Consider the following 16,644-nt stretch of genomic DNA (forward strand, 5'->3'; position numbering starts at 1 on the left):
TAATGCATTCAAGAAAGAGGCAAAGTTTTAAGAAGTGAACTATTTGCTCAGCTGTAGTTTGAACCATTTAAGCACAATTGCAAAGTAAATGTAATTATTATTTCATACAGAAAAGACCCCAACACTAATACCTATACTATAGAAACTTTCTGAAACAAACACTCGAAACATATCCCATACTTCCCAGTCCAATGTTCTTCAAAAACCATATCTACCAGTAAATCGGATGGCTTGCTGCTGGGATGATCACTTAAAAAAGTGAATGTTAGTGAATGACTTGCTTTGCAATGGCAACATTCCTACCAAAAATAAAGATGTTTGCTATGGAAACATTTCCTTTAAAGTGTCAGATTCTCATAGAATAGATTCTTTATTGCTAGAAGGGGAAAAAAAAAAAAAAACAGTAAGCGCAACACTTCACAACACAATGCTAGAACCGTAGGTGTAGAGAACCGGTCTGAACTAACGGCTGGTTTCTACGGTGACGGGATTTGCCGGTCAATGACTGCACTTTAGCAGAGCTCTGCAGAGAACAGAGAATGAGTACAATATCAATTCATCTGGCTGCCTGGCATTTGTACAGTAACATACCAGTGCTGCCATCAAAGCCGCCCACCGCATACAGGAGCTCATTCAGCACAGCTGCCCCCAATGTGCTCCGTCGTTCCTGCATGCTGGCAATTGACGTCCACTGATCCTTCACGCCGTCGTACACGTCCACCGTTCGCACTCTCAGCGAGCCATTAAACCCTCCAACAGCATAAACGTTGCCTGCCATAAACACCACACCTTTTACAAGGGGGAAAAAGACATAAGTATGAGTTACATTAAAGAGATCAAACTGCATCTATGGGTAGCTTGGAAAGGAGGTGCCATCAGATGGCTTTGCTGGTACTTGTAAGAGAGGAAGAATGAACAGAATATTTGCACATGTTTTGTGCTTACTTGCATTATATGATCATCAGATCTGAAATCAGACAACGTACAGATTATAGGAAAAACATATGTAACACTCCACTCCATAACACTCCACTCTGTAATGTAACACTCCATTCCGTAACGTAACACTCCACTCTGTAAAACTCCACTCCGTAACGTAACACTCCATAACACTCCACGCCACTCCGTAACGTAACTCCACTCCGTAAAACTCCACGCCACTCCGTAACGTAACACTACACACTGTAAAACCCCACACTGTAAAACTCCACTCCGTAACGTAACACTCCACTCCATTCTGTAATGTAACACTCCACTCCACTCCGTAAAACACCACTCCACCCCGTCACATAACCCTCCACTCCACCCATAACGTAACACTCCACTCTGTAACACACCACTCCACTCCGTAACGTAACACTCCACTCCACTCCGTAACGTAACACTCCACTACACCCCATAACGTAACACTCCACTACACCCCATAACGTAACACTCCACTCCACTCTGAAACCTAACACTCCACTCCACTACGTAACGTAACGTAACGTAACGTACTCCACTCCACCCTGTAACACTCCACTCCACTCCATAACGTAACACTCCACTCGATAACGTAAAACCCCACACTGTAAAACTCCACTCCGTAAAGTAACACTCCACTCCACCCCATAACATAACGCTCCACTCCACCCGTAACGTAACGCTCCACTCCGCCACGTAACGTAACGCTCCACTCCGCAACACTCAGTAACGCTCCACTCCACTCTGAAACCTAACACCCCACTCCAAAACCTAACACTCCACTCCACTCTGTAACGTAACGTAACACTCCACTCCAATCCACTCCACGCCGTAACACTCCGTAATAATCCGCTCTGTAAAGCTCCGTAACGTAATGCTCCCTAACACTCCGCTCCCTAACATTCCATAAAGTAACACTCCGTAACGTAAGACTCTGTAATGCTCCGCTCTGTAAGGCTCCGCTACGCAACGCTCCGCTCCGTAAAGCTCCATAACACTCCGCCCCGTAACACTCCACTCCGTGAAACTCCATAACATTCCCCAACGCTCCGCTCCGTAATGCTCCCCTCGGTAACACTCCCCTCCGTGATGCTCCGTAATGCTCCCCTCCCTGACACTCCTCTCCGTAACACTCCGCTCCCTGACACTCCCCTCCTTGACACTCTGTAAGGCTCCACTCCATAACACGCCACCCCATGACACTCCATAAGACTCCCCTCCGTAACGCTCCCCCACTAACGCTCCCCTCCGTAACACTCCCCTCCGTAAGACTCAGTAACATTCCGCTCCGTAAGACTCCACAATGCTCCCCTCCGCAAAGCTCCCTAAAACTCCACTCCGTAACACTCCTTAGACCTCCGTCACACTGCCTTCCGTCACACTCCGTAACACTCCACTACGTCACACCCCCCTCCGTCACACTCCGTAACACTCCGTCACACTACCATCTGTAACGCTCCCCCCGTAACACTACCCTCCGTAACATTCCGTAACGCTCCCCTTTGTAACACTCCTCTCTGTAACATGCCGTAACACTCCGCTCCTTCATGTTCCGTAAGGCTCCCCTCCGTAACGCTCCCCTCCATAACATTCCGTAACACTCCCCTCCGTATCACTCCTCTCCGTAATATTCCGTAACACTCCCCTGCGTAATATTCCGTAACACTCCGCTGAGTAACACGCCCCTCCGTAAGACTCCGCTCCGTAAGACTCCATAAAACTCCGCTCCGTAACACTCCCCTCCGTAACACTCCATAACACTCCCCTCCGTAACACTCCATAACGTACGACTCCGTAACACTCCCCTCCGTAACACTCTGCTCCGTAACACTCCGTGACACTCCCCTCCGTAACACTCCGTAACGTAAGACTCCGTCACACTCTGCTCTGCAACACTCCGTAACGTAAGACTCTGTCACACTCTGCTCCGCAACACTCTGTAACACTCTGCTCCGCAACACTCCGTAACGTAAGACTCCGTAACACTCTCCTCTGTAACAGTCTATAACACTCCGTAACGTAAGACTCTAACACTCCGCTCCATTACACTCCGTAACACTCCATAACGCTCCATAACACTCCCCTCCATAACGCTCCGTTACGCTCCATAACGCTCCATAACACTCCCCTCCATAACGCTCCGTTACACTCCCCTCTGTAGTGCTCCCCTCCATTGCGCTCCGCTCCAAAACACTCCGTTACACTCCGCTGCGCAATGCTCCGCTCCGTAACGTAACACTCCACTCCGTAACGTAACACTCCACTCTGTAAAACCCCACACTGTAAAACTCCACTCCGTAACGTAACACTCCAATCCCTAACGTAACGCTCCACTCCGTAAAACTCCACTCCACTCCAAAACGTGACACTCCACTCCGTAACGTAACACTCCAATCCATAACACACCACTCCACTCTGTAACCTAATACTCCACTCCGTAACACACCACTCCACTCCACTGTGTAACCTAATACTCCACTCCGTAATACACCACTCCACAACACTCCGTAACGTAACACTCCGCTCCGAAACCTAACACGCCACTCCGCTCCACTCCAAAACGTAACACTCCACTCCAAAACGTAACGTAACACTCCACAACACTCCGTAACAATCTGCTCTGTAAAACTCCATAACACTCCGCTACGTAACGCTCCAAACGTAACGCTCCATTCCATAACACTCCATAACGTAACGCTCCCTAACACTCCGCTCCTTAACATTCCGTAATGTAACACTCCATAACATAAGCCTCCGCAATGCTCCGCTCCGCAACGCTCCGTTACACTCTGCCCCGTAACGCTCCCCTCCGTAACGCTCCATAACACTCCGCCACGTAACACTCCACTCTGTGACACTCCCTAACATTCCCCCCCAACGCTCCACTCCGTAACGCTCCTGTCCATAACACTCCCCTCCGTGACGCTCTGTTACGCTCCGCTCCGTAACACTCCGCTCCGTAACACTCCCCCCGGTAAAACTCCCCTCTCTACCACTCCATAACACTCCGCTCCGTAACACTCCGTCATGCTCCACTCCGTAACACTCCCCTCCGTGACACTCCATAACGCTCCGCTCCATAACGATCCAAAAGACTCCCCTCCATAACGCTCCCCCACTAACGCTCTGCTCCGTAACACTCTGCCCCGTAACGCTCCATAACACTCTGCCGCATAACACTCTGCAACACTCCATCACACTCCCCTCCGTAACACTCCCCTCCGTAACACCCCGTAACACTCCCTACTGTAACACTCCACTCCGTAACATTCCGCAACACTCCGCTCCGTAACTCTCCCCTCCCTAACTCTCCATAACACTCCACTCCGCAACACTCTGCACCGTAACACTCCCCTCCGTAACACTCCGTAACGTAAGACTCCGTAACACTCTGCGCCATAACACTCCGTAACACTCCCCTCCGCAACGATCCCGTCTGCAACACTCCCCAACAGTCCCATCCCTAACACTCCACTCCATAACGCTCCTTAGACCTTCATCACACTCCCCTCCGTCACACTCCATAACACTCCTCTCCATAACACACTGTCACACTACCATCCGTAACGCTCCGTAACGTTCCCCTCTGTAACGCTCCGTTACGCTCCCCTCCGTTACACTCCACTCCGTAATGCTCCCATACGTAAGGCTCCGTAACGCTCCCTCCGTAACATACCGTAACGCTCCGCTCCGTAACACTCCGCAAGGCTCCCCTCCGTAACACTCCTCTTCGGAACATTCCGAAACACTACCCTCCGTAATGCTCCACTCCATAATGCTCCGTAACACTCCCCTCCGTAACGCTCTGTAACACTCCCCTGCGTAATATTCCGTAACACTCCCCTCAGTAACATAAGACTCCATAACATTCCGCTGCGCAACACTCCGCTCCGTAACACTCCCCTCCGTAAAACTCCATAACACTCCCCTCCTAACACTCCGTAACATACGACTCCGTAACGTAAGACTCCGTAACACTCCTCTCCGTAACACACTGTAACACTCCCCTCCGTAAAACTCCATAATGTAAGACTCCGTAACACTCCCCTCTGTAACACTCTGCTCTGTGAGACTCCGTGACACTCCCCTCCGTAAACACTCTGCTCTGTAACACCCCGTGACACTCCCCTCCGTAACACTCTGCTCTGTAACACTCCGTGACACTCCCCTCCATAACACTCTAACGTGAGACTCCATAACACTCCGTCACACTCCGCTCTGTAAGACTCCACAACACTCCGTAACACTCTACTCCACAACACTCCGTCACGTAAGACTCCATAACACTCCGTCACGTAAGACTCCATAACACTCTGCTCCGCAACACTCCATAATGTAAGACTCCGTAACACTCCCCTTCGTAACACTCCGTCACGTAAGACTCCGTAACACCCTGCTCCGCAACGCTCCGTAACACTCTAACGTAAGACTCCGCAACACTCTGCTCCACAACACTCCGTAACACTCTATTCCGCAACACTCCGGAACATAAGACTCCGTAACACTCCCCTCCATAACACTCCATAACACTCCCCTCCATAACACTCTGCTCCATAACACTCCCCTCCATAACACTCTGCTCCATAACACTCCATGACACTCCCCTCCGTAACACTCTGTAACGTAAGACTCCATAATACTCTGCTCCGTAACACTCCGCTCCGCAACACTCCGTAACGTAAGATTCCGTAACACTCTGCTCTGTAACACTCTGTAATGTTAAGACTCCATAACACTCTGCTTCATAACACTCCCTAACACTCTGCTCCGTAACACTCCGTAACATAAGACTCTGTAACGCTCTGCTCCGTAACACTCCGTAACGTAAGACTCTAACACTCCGCTCCATTACACTCCGTAACACTCCATAACGTTCCCCTTCGTAACGCTCCCCTCTGTAGTGCTCCGTTACACTCCCCTCCGTAACGCTCCCCTCCGTAGCGCTCCACTCCATTACACTCCGCTGCGTAACGCTCCGCTCCGTAACACCCCGTAACATAATGTAACACTCCACTCTGTAAAATCCCACACTGTAAAACTCCACTCCGTAACGTAACACTCCACTTCACTCCATAACACTCCAATCCGTAACACACGACTCCACTCCACTCCACTCTCTAATGTAACACTCCACTCCACAACGCAACGTAACACTCCACTCCGTAACACTCCACTCTGTAACGTAACGTAACACTCCACTCCACTCCCAAACGTAACCTAACGCAACACTCCACTCCATAACGTAACCTAAAACTCCACTCGGTAACACTCCAATCCGTAACACATGACTCCACTCCGTCACGTAACATTCCACTCCGTAACACTCCGTAACGTAACACTCCACTCCATGCCGTAACGTAATGTAACACTCCACTCCACTCCGAAACGTAACACACACTCCGAAACGTAACACACACTCCGAAACGTAACACAACACTCCACTCCACCGCGTAACATAACACAACACTCCACTCCGTGAAACTCCACTCCACTCCGTAACATAACCTAACACTCCTTAACATACCACTCCACTCCACTCCGTAACGTAACACTCCACTCGGTAACGTAACACTCCACTCCACTCCAAAACGTAACCTAACACTCCACTCCATAACACTCCACTCCGTAATGCTCCAATCCGTAACACACGACTCCACTCCGTAACGTAACACTCCGCTCCGTAACACTCCGTAACGTAACACTCCACTCCACTCCGTAACGTAATGTAACACTCCACTCCGTAACGTAACACACCACTCCACTCAGAAACGTAACCTAACACAACACTCCACTCCACTGCGTAACGTAACGAAACACTCCGTAACGTAACCTAACATTACGTAACATACCACTCCATTCCACTCCGTACCGTAACACTCCACTCCACTGCGTAATGTAACACTCCACTCCGTAACACAACACTCCACTCCACTGCGTAATGTAACACTCCACTCCGTAACGTAACACAACACTCCACTCCGTGAAACTCCACTCCACTCCGTAACACACCACTCCACTGCACTCCGTAATGTAACACTCCACTCAATAACACTCCACCCTGTAACGTAACACTCCACTCCGCTCCGAAACGTAACGTAACATCCACTCTGCTCCGAAACGTAACGTAACACTCCACTCCGCTCCGTAACCTAACACTCCACTCCAATCCACTCCACTCCAAAACCTAACACTCCACTCCACTCCGTAACAATCCGCTCTGTAAAACTGCGTAACGCTCCGCAACGTAACGCTCCCTAACATTCCGTAACATAACACTCCGTAACGTGAGACTCTGTAATGCTCCGCTCTGTAACACTCCGTTATACTCCGCTCCGTAATACTCCCCTCCGTAACACTCTGTAACAGTCCCCTCCGTAACACTCCCCTCCACAACACTCTAACAGTCTGCTCCGTAACACTCCGTAACACTCCGCTCCATAACACTCTCCTCCGTAACAGTCCACTTCCTAACACTCGGCTCCATAACAGTCCGCTCCGTAACACTCCGTACATTCTCCTCCGTAACGCTCTGATCCGTAACAGTCCCCAACACTCCCCTCCGTAACACTCCGCTCAGTAACACTCCGCTCCGTAAGACTCCCTAACACTCCTCTCCGTAGCACTCCGTAACACTCCGGTCCGTAACACTGCTCCGTAACACTCCGTAAAAGTCAGCTCCATAACACTCTGTACACTCTGCTCCGTAACAGTCCCTAACACTGCTCAGTAACACTCCGGAACACTCCCCTCCATAACACTCTGATCAGTAACACTCCCCTCCGTAACAGTCTACTCAGTAACACTCCCTAACACCCTGCTCCATAACACTCTGTAACGTAAGACTCCGTAACACTCCCCTCCCTAACACTCCGCTCAGTAACATTCCCCTCTGTAACACTCCCAAACACACTGCTCCATAACACTCCGTAACACTCCCCTCGGTAACACTCCGTAACGTAAGACTCCGTAACACTCCCCTCCCTCACACTCCACAACACTCCCCTCCCTCACACTCCACAACACTCCGCTCCGAAACAGTCCCCTCGGCAACACTAGGCCCCCTAACACTCTCCTCCCTAACACACCCCTCCCTAACACTCCGTTACACTCCGTAACACTCCGCTCCGTAACAATCCCCTCCATAACACTCTGCCCCGTAACACTGCCCTCCGTAACACTCCCTAACACTCCGCTCTGAAACAGTCCCCTCCGTAACAGTCCGTAACAGTCCCCTCCGTAACGCACTACGCCGTAACAGTCCCCTCTGTAACACTCCGCTCTGTAACACTCTTAATAATACCCTCCGTAACACTCTGCTCAGTAAAACTCCACTCCACAACAGTCCTCCCCGCAACACACTGCTCCGTAACAGTCCACAACACTCCCCTCCGTAACACTCCCCTCGTAACACACTAACATTATGCTTCATAACACTCCCCACCCTAACACTCTGAAACACTCCCCACCCTAACACTCGGCTCCGTAACACTCCCCTCCCTCACACTCCGTAACACTCCCCTCCGTAAAAGTCCCCTCCGCAACACTCCCCTCCGTAACACTAGGCTCCCTAACTCCCCTCCCCAACACTCCGTTACACTCTACTCCGTAACACTCCGTTACACTCCATAACAGTCAGCTCTGTAACACTCCGCTCCGTAACACTCCGTAACAGTTCCCACCTAATACTCTGCCCCGAAACACTCCATTACACTCCGTAACACTCCCCTCCCTAACACTCCATTACACTCTGCTCCATAACACTCTGTTGCACTCCGTAACACTCCGCTCCATAAACACTCCATAACAGTCCCCTGCGTCACACTAGGCTCCCTAACACTCCCCACCGCAACACTCGACTCCGTAACATTCCCCTCTGTAACACTGCCCTCCGCAACACTCGGCTCCGTAACATACCCCTCTGTAACACTCCCCTCCGTAACACTCCATAACACTCCCCTACATAACAGTCCCCTCCATAACACTACATAACAGTCCCCTCCGTAACACTCCCCACGCAACACTCCGCTCCGTAACAGTCCCCCCCGCAACACTCTGTAACATAGGACTCCGTAACAGTCCCCTCCGTAACACTCTGCTCCGTAACAGTCCCCTCCGTAACACTCCGCTCCACAACACTCCGTAACAGTTCCCTACCTAACACTTTGCTTTGTAAGAGTCCCCTCCGTAACACTCTGCTCCATAACACTCTGTAACAGTCCCCTCTGTAACACTCTGCTCCATAACACTCTGGAACACTCGCCTCCGTAACACTCTGCGTCGTAACAGTCCCCTCTGTAACACTCCGTAACACTCTGCTCCACAACACTCCGTAACAGTTCCCTACCTAACACTTTGCTCCGTAACAGTCCCCTCCATAACACACTGCTCCGTAACAGTCCCCTTTGTAACATTCCCCTCCGTAACACTCTGCTCCCTAACACTCCGTAACGGTTACCTACCTAATATTCTGCTCCGTAACAGTCCCCAACACTCTGCTCCGTAACACTCCATTACACTCCGTAACACTCCCCTCCCTAACACTCCGTTACACTCTGCTCCGTAACACACTGTTGCACTCCGTAACCTCCACTCCATAAACACTCCGTAACAGTCCCCTGCGTCACACTAGGCTCCCTAACACTCCCCACCACAACACTCGGCTCCGAAACATTCCCCTCTGTAACACTCCCACCCGTAACACTCCGTAACACTCCCCTCCGAAACACTCCATAACACTCCCCTACATAACAGTCCGCTCCGTAATATTCCGTAACAGTCCCCTCCGTAACACTCCCCACGCAACACTCCGCTCCGTAACAGTCCCCCCGCAACACTCCGTAACATAGGACTCCGTAACAGTCCCCTCCGTAACATTATGCTCCGTAACACTACCCTCCCCAACACTCTAACAGTCTGCTCCGTAACACTCCGTTACACTCTGTAACATTCCGCTCCATAACACTCCCCTCTGTAACAGTCCGCTCCGTAACACTCCCCTCTGTAACAGTTCCTTCCGTAACACTCCGTAACACTCCCCTACGTAACACTAGGCTCCCTAACACTCCCCACCGCAACACTCGGCTCCGTAACGCTCCGTAACACTCCGTGACACTCCCCTCCGTAACACTCCATAACGTAAGACTCCGTAACACTCCGTAACAGTCGCCTCCGTAACACACTGCTCCATAACACTCCATAACGTAAGACTGCGTAACACTCTGCTCCGTAACACTCCCCTCCGTAACACTCCCCTCCATAACAGTTCGCCCCTTAACAGTCCCCTCCGCAACACTCTGCTCCGTAACAGTCCCCTCCGCAACACTCCGCTCCGAAACAGTCCCCTCCACAACACTCCGCTCCGTAACACTCCATAACAATCCATAACATTGCACTCCGCTCCGCAACATTGCGTAACGTAAGACTCCGTAACACTCCTCTCCACAACACTCCGTAACACTCCGTAACAGTCCCCTCCGTAACACTCTGCTCCGTAACAGTCCCCTCCGTAACAGTTCCTAACACTCTGCTCCACAACACTCTGCGACAGTTCCCTACCTAACACTCTGCTCCGTAACAGTCCCCTCTGTAACACTCTGCTCCGTAACACTCCGTAACAGTCCCCTCCGTAACACTCTGCTCCGTAACAGTCCCGCCGCAACACTCCGTAACATAGGACTCCGTAACAGTCCCCTCCGTAACATTATGCTCCGTAACACTCCGTAACAATACCCTCCCCAACACTCTAACAGTCTGCTCCGTAACACTCCGTTACACTCCGTAACATTCCGCTCCATAACACTCCCCTTTGTAACAGTCCGCTCCGTAACACTCCGTTACACTCCGTAACATTCCGCTCCATAACACTCCCCTCTGTAACAGTTCCTTCCGTAACACTCCGTAACACTCCCCTACGTAAGACTAGGCTCCCTAACACTCCCCACCGCAACACTCGGCTCCGTAACGCTCCGTAACACTCCGTGACACACCCCTCCGTAACACTCCATAACGTAAGACTCCGTAACACTCCGTAACAGTCGCCTCCGTAACACTCTGCTCCATAACACTCCCCCCGTAACACTCCCCTCCATAACAGTTCGCCCCTTAACAGTCCCCTCCGTAACACACTGCTCTGAAACAGTCCCCTCCGCAACACTCTGCTCCGTAACAGTCCCCTCCGCAACATTCCGCTCCCTAACAGTCCCCTCCGCAACAATCCGCTCCGTAACACTCCATAACAATCCATAACATTGCACGCCGCTCCGCAACATTGAGTAACGTAAGACTCCGTAACACTCCTCTCCACAACACTCCGTAACAGTCCCCTCCGTAACACTCTGCTCCGTAACAGTTCCTAACACTCTGCTCCACAACACTCTGCGACAGTTCCCTACCTAACACTCTGCTCTGTAACAGTCCCCTCTGTAACACTCTGCTCCGTAACACTCTGGAACACTCGCCTCCGTAACACTCTGCTTCGTAACAGTCCCCTCTGTAACACTCCGTAACACTCTGCTCCACAACACTCCGTAACAGTTCCCTACCTAACACTTTGCTCCGTAACAGTCCCCTCCATAACACACTGCTCCGTAACAGTCCCCTCTGTAACATTCCCCTCCGTAACACTCTGCTCCCTAACACTCCGTAACGGTTACCTACCTAATACTCTGCTCCGTAACAGTCCCCAACACTCTGCTCCGTAACACTCCATTACACTCCGAAACACTCCCCTCCCTAACACTCCGTTACACTCTGCTCCGTAACACACTGTTGCACTCCGTAACCTCCGCTCCATAAACACTCCGTAACAGTCCCCTGCGTCACACTAGGCTCCCTAACACTCCCCACCACAACACTCGGCTCCGAAACATTCCCCTCTGTAACACTCCCACCCATAACACTCCCCTCCGAAACACTCCATAACACTCCCCTACATAACAGTCCGCTCCGTAACATTCCGTAACAGTCCCCTCCGTAACACTCCTCCCGCAACACTCCGCTCCGTAACAGTCCCCCCGCAACACTCCGTAACATAGGACTCCGTAACAGTCCCCTCCGTAACATTATGCTCCGTAACACTCCGTAACATTACCCGCCCCAACACTCTAACAGTCTGCTCCGTAACACTCCGTTACACTCTGTAACATTCCGCTCCATAACACTCCCCTCTGTAACAGTCCGCTCCGTAACACTCCCCTCTGTAACAGTTCCTTCCGTAACACTCCGTAACACTCCCCTACGTAACACTAGGCTCCCTAACACTCCCCACCGCAACACTCGGCTCCGTAACGCTCCGTAACACTCCCCTCCGTAACACTCCATAACGTAAGACTCCGTAACACTCCGTAACAGTCGCCTCCGTAACACTCTGCTCCATAACACTCCCCTCCGTAACACTCTGTAACACTCCCCTCCATAACAGTTCGCCCCTTAACAGTCCCCTCCGCAACACTCTGCTCCGTAACAGTCCCCTCCGCAACACTCCGCTCCCTAACAGTCCCCTCCGCAACACTCCGCTCCCTAACAGTCCATAACAATCCATAACATTGCACTCCGCTCCGCAACATTGCGTAACGTAAGACTCCGTAACACTCCTCTCCACAACACTCTGTAACACCCCGCTCCGTAACACTCCGTAACAGTCCCCTCCGTAACACTCTACTCCGTAACAGTCCCCTCCGTAACAGTTCCTAACACTCTGCTCCACAACACTCTGCGACAGTTCCCTACCTCACACTCTAATCCGTAACAGTCCCCTCTGTAACACTCTGCTCCGTAACACTCTGGAACAGTCCCCTCCGTAACACTCCGTAACAGTCCCCTCCGTAACAGTTCCCTACCTAATACTCTGCTCCGTAACAGTCCCTAACACTCTGCTCCGTAATACTCCAATACACTCCGTAACACTCCCCTCCCTAACACTCCGTTACACTCTGCTCCGTAACACTCTGTTGCACTTCGTAACACTCCCCTCCATAACAGTCCGTTCCGTAACACTCCGCAACAGTCCCCTGAGTCACACTAGGCTCCCTAACACTCCCCACCGCAACACTCGGCTCCGTAACATTCCCCTCTGTAACACTCCCCTACATAACAGTCCGCTCCGTAACGCTCCGTAACAGTCCCCTCCGCAACACTCCCCCCGCAACACTCTGCTCAGTAACAGTCCCCTCCGTAACACTCCGCTCCCTAACACTCCGTAACAGTCCCCTCCCTAACGCTCCCCTCCCTCACACTCCGTAACACTCCCCTCTGTAACAATAGGCTCCCTAACACTCTACTCCCCAACACTCCGTTACACTCTGCTCTGTAACACTCCCCTCCGTCACACTCCCCTCTGTAACAGTCCCCTCCGTCAAACTCCCCTCCGTCACACTCCCCTCCATAACACTCTAACACTCCCCTCCATAACAGTCCGCTCCTTAACAGTCCGCTCCTTAACACACTGCTCCGAAACAGTCCCCTCTGTAACACTCCTTAATAATACCCTCCATAACAGTCCCCTCCGCAACACTCCGCTCCGTAACACTCCATAACAATCCATAACATTGCACTCCGCTACACTCCGCTCCGCAACTTTGCGTAACGTAAGACTCCGTAACGCTCCGTAACACTCCTCTCCATAACACTCCGTAACAGTCCCCTCCATAACACTCTGCTCCGTAACAGTCCCCTCCGTAACAGTTCCTAACATTCTGCTCAATAACACTCTGCGACAGTTCCCTACCTAACACTCTGCTCTGTAATACTCCCCTCTGTAACACTCTGCAACAGTCCCCTCCGTAACACTCCGCTCCGTAACAGTCCCCTCTGTAACACTCTGCTCCACAACACTCCGTAACAGTTTCCTACCTAACACTTTGCTGCGTAACAGTCCCCTCCATAACACACTGCTCCGTAACAGTCCCCTCCGCAACACTCCGCTCCGTAACACTCCATAACAATCCATAACATTGCACTCCGCTCCACAACATTCCATAACGTAAGACTCCGTAACACTCCTCTCCATAACAATCCGTAACACTCTGTAACAGTCCCCTCCGTAACACTCTGCTCCGTGACAGTCCCCTCCATAACACTCTGCTCCGTAACAGTCCCCTCCGTAACACTCCCTAACAGTCCCCTCCGTAACAGTTCCTAACACTCTGCTCCATAACACTCTGCGACAGTTCCCTACCTAACACTCTGCTCTGTAACAGTCCCCTCTGTAACACTCTGCTCCGTAACACTCTGGAACAGTCCCCTCCGTAACACTCCGCTCTGTAACAGACCCCTCTGTAACACTCCATAACACTCTGCTCCACAACACTCCGTAACAGTTCCCTACCTAACACTTTACTCTGTAACATTCCCCTCCGTAACACTCTGCTCCCTAACACTCCGTAACAATTCCCTACCTAACACTCTGCTCCGTAACAGTCCCCAACACTCTGCTCCGTAACACTCTATTGCACTCCGTAACACTCCGCTCCATAAACACTCCGTAACAGTCCCCTGCGTCACACTAGGCTCCCTAACACTCCCCACCACAACACTCGGCTCCGAAACATTCCCCTCTGTAACACTCCCACCCGTAACACTCCGTAACACTCCCCTCCGAAAGACTCCATAACACTCCCCTACATAACAGTCCGCTCCGTAACATTCCGTAACAGTCCCCTCCGTAACACTCCCCCCGCAACACTCCGCTCCGTAACAGTCCCCCCGCAACACTCCGTAACATAGGACTCAGTAACAGTCCCCTCCGTAACATTATGCTCCGTAACACTACCCTCCCCAACACTCTAACAGTCTCCTCCGTAACACTCCGTTACACTCCGTAACATTCCTCTCCATAACACTCCCCTCTGTAACAGTCCGCTCCGTAACACTCCCCTCTGTAACAGTTCCTTCCGTAACACTCCCCTACGTAACACTGGGCTCCCTAACACTCCCCACCGCAACACTCGGCTCCGTAATGCTCCGTAACACTCCCCTCCGTAACACTCCATAACGTAAGACTCCGTAACACTCTGCTCCATAACACTCCCCTCCGTAACACTCTGTAACACTCCCCTTCATAACAGTTCGCCCCTTAACAGTCCCCTCCGTAACACACTGCTCTGAAACAGTCCCCTCCGCAACACTCTGCTCCGTAACAGTCCCCTCCGTAACAGTTCCTAACACTCTGCTCCACAACACTCTGCGACAGTTCCCTACCTAACACTCTGCTCCGTAACAGTCCCCTCTATAACACTCTGCTCCGTAACACTCGGTAACAGTCCCCTCCGTAACACTCTGCTCCGTAACAGTCCCCCCACAACACTCCGTAACATAGGACTCCGTAACAGTCCCCTCCATAACATTATGCTCCGTAACACTACCCTCCCCAACACTCTAACAGTCTGCTCCGTAACACTCCGTTACACTCCGTAACATTCCGCTCCATAACACTCCCCTTTGTAACAGTCCGCTCCGTAACACTCCGTTACACTCCGTAACATTCCGCTCCATAACACTCCCCTTTGTAACAGTCCGCTCCGTAACACTCCGTTACACTCCGTAACATTCCGCTCCATAACACTCCCCTCTGTAACAGTTCCTTCCGTAACACTCCGTAACACTCCCCTACGTAACACTAGGCTCCCTAACACTCCCCACCGCAACGCGCCGTAACACTCCGTTACACTCCCCTCCGTAACACTCCATAACGTAAGACTCCGTAACACTCCGTAACAGTCGCCTCCATAACACTCTGCTCCATAACACTCCATAACGTAAGACTCCGTAACACTCTGCTCCATAACACTCCCTTCCGTAACACTCTGTAACACTCCCCTCCATAACAGTTCGCCCCTTAACAGTCCCCTCCGTAACACACTGCTCTGAAACAGTCCCCTCCGCAACACTGCTCCGTAACAGTCCCCTCCGCAACACTCCGCTCCCTAACAGTCCCCTCCGCAACAATCCGCTCCGTAACACTCCATAACAATCCATAACATTGCACTCCGCTCCGAAACATTGCGTAACGTAAGACTCCGTAACACTCCTCTCCACAACACTCCGTAACACTCCGCTCCGTAACACTCTGCTCCGTAACAGTCCCCTCCGTAACACTCTGCTCCGTAACAGTCCCCTCCGTAACACTCCGTAACACTCTGCTCCACAACACTCCGTAACAGTTCCCTACCTAACACTTTGCTCCATAACAGTCCCCTCCATAACACACTGCTCTGAAACAGTCCCCTCCGCAACACTCTGCTCCGTAACAGTCCCCTCCGCAACACTCCGCTCCCTAACAGTCCCCTCCGCAACACTCCGCTCCGTAACACTCCATAACAATCCATAACATTGCACGCCACTCCGCAACATTGCGTAACGTAAGACTCCGTAACACTCCTCCCCACAACACTCCATAACACTCCGCTCCGTAACACTCCGTAACAGTCCCCTCCGTAACACTCTGCTCCGTAACAGTCCCCTCCGTAACAGTTCCTAACACTCTGCTCCACAACACTCTGCGAGAGTTCCCTACCTCACACTCTGCTCCGTAACAGTCCCCTCTGTAACACACTGCTCCGTAACACTCTGGAACAGTCCCCTCCGTAACACTCCGTAACAGTCCCCTCCGTAACAGTCCCCTCCGTAACAGTTCCCTACCTAATACTCTCCTCCGTAACAGTCCCTAACACTCTGCTCCGTAAT

General features: G+C 51.6%; 1 protein-coding gene across 4 annotated transcripts in view; it reads right to left on the reverse strand.

Annotated features, from left to right (window-relative positions):
- KLHL3 (kelch like family member 3) overlaps nt 1–16,644 on the reverse strand; it is a 207,913-nt gene that overhangs the window by 15,761 nt on the left and 175,508 nt on the right. For all 4 annotated transcript variants that reach the window (XR_012647666.1, XM_075010019.1, XM_075010018.1 and 1 more), the window contains one exon: nt 592–789. Coding sequence is in view for 3 of the 4 variants with exons in the window: in XM_075010019.1 (XP_074866120.1) it covers nt 592–789 (198 nt within the window). In the remaining variant the exon portion in view is untranslated. The remainder of the gene's footprint in view (nt 1–591; nt 790–16,644) is intronic.

The sequence above is a fragment of the Carettochelys insculpta genome, chromosome 15, assembly GCF_033958435.1.
Source record: "Carettochelys insculpta isolate YL-2023 chromosome 15, ASM3395843v1, whole genome shotgun sequence".
Taxonomy (NCBI): domain Eukaryota; kingdom Metazoa; phylum Chordata; order Testudines; family Carettochelyidae; genus Carettochelys; species Carettochelys insculpta.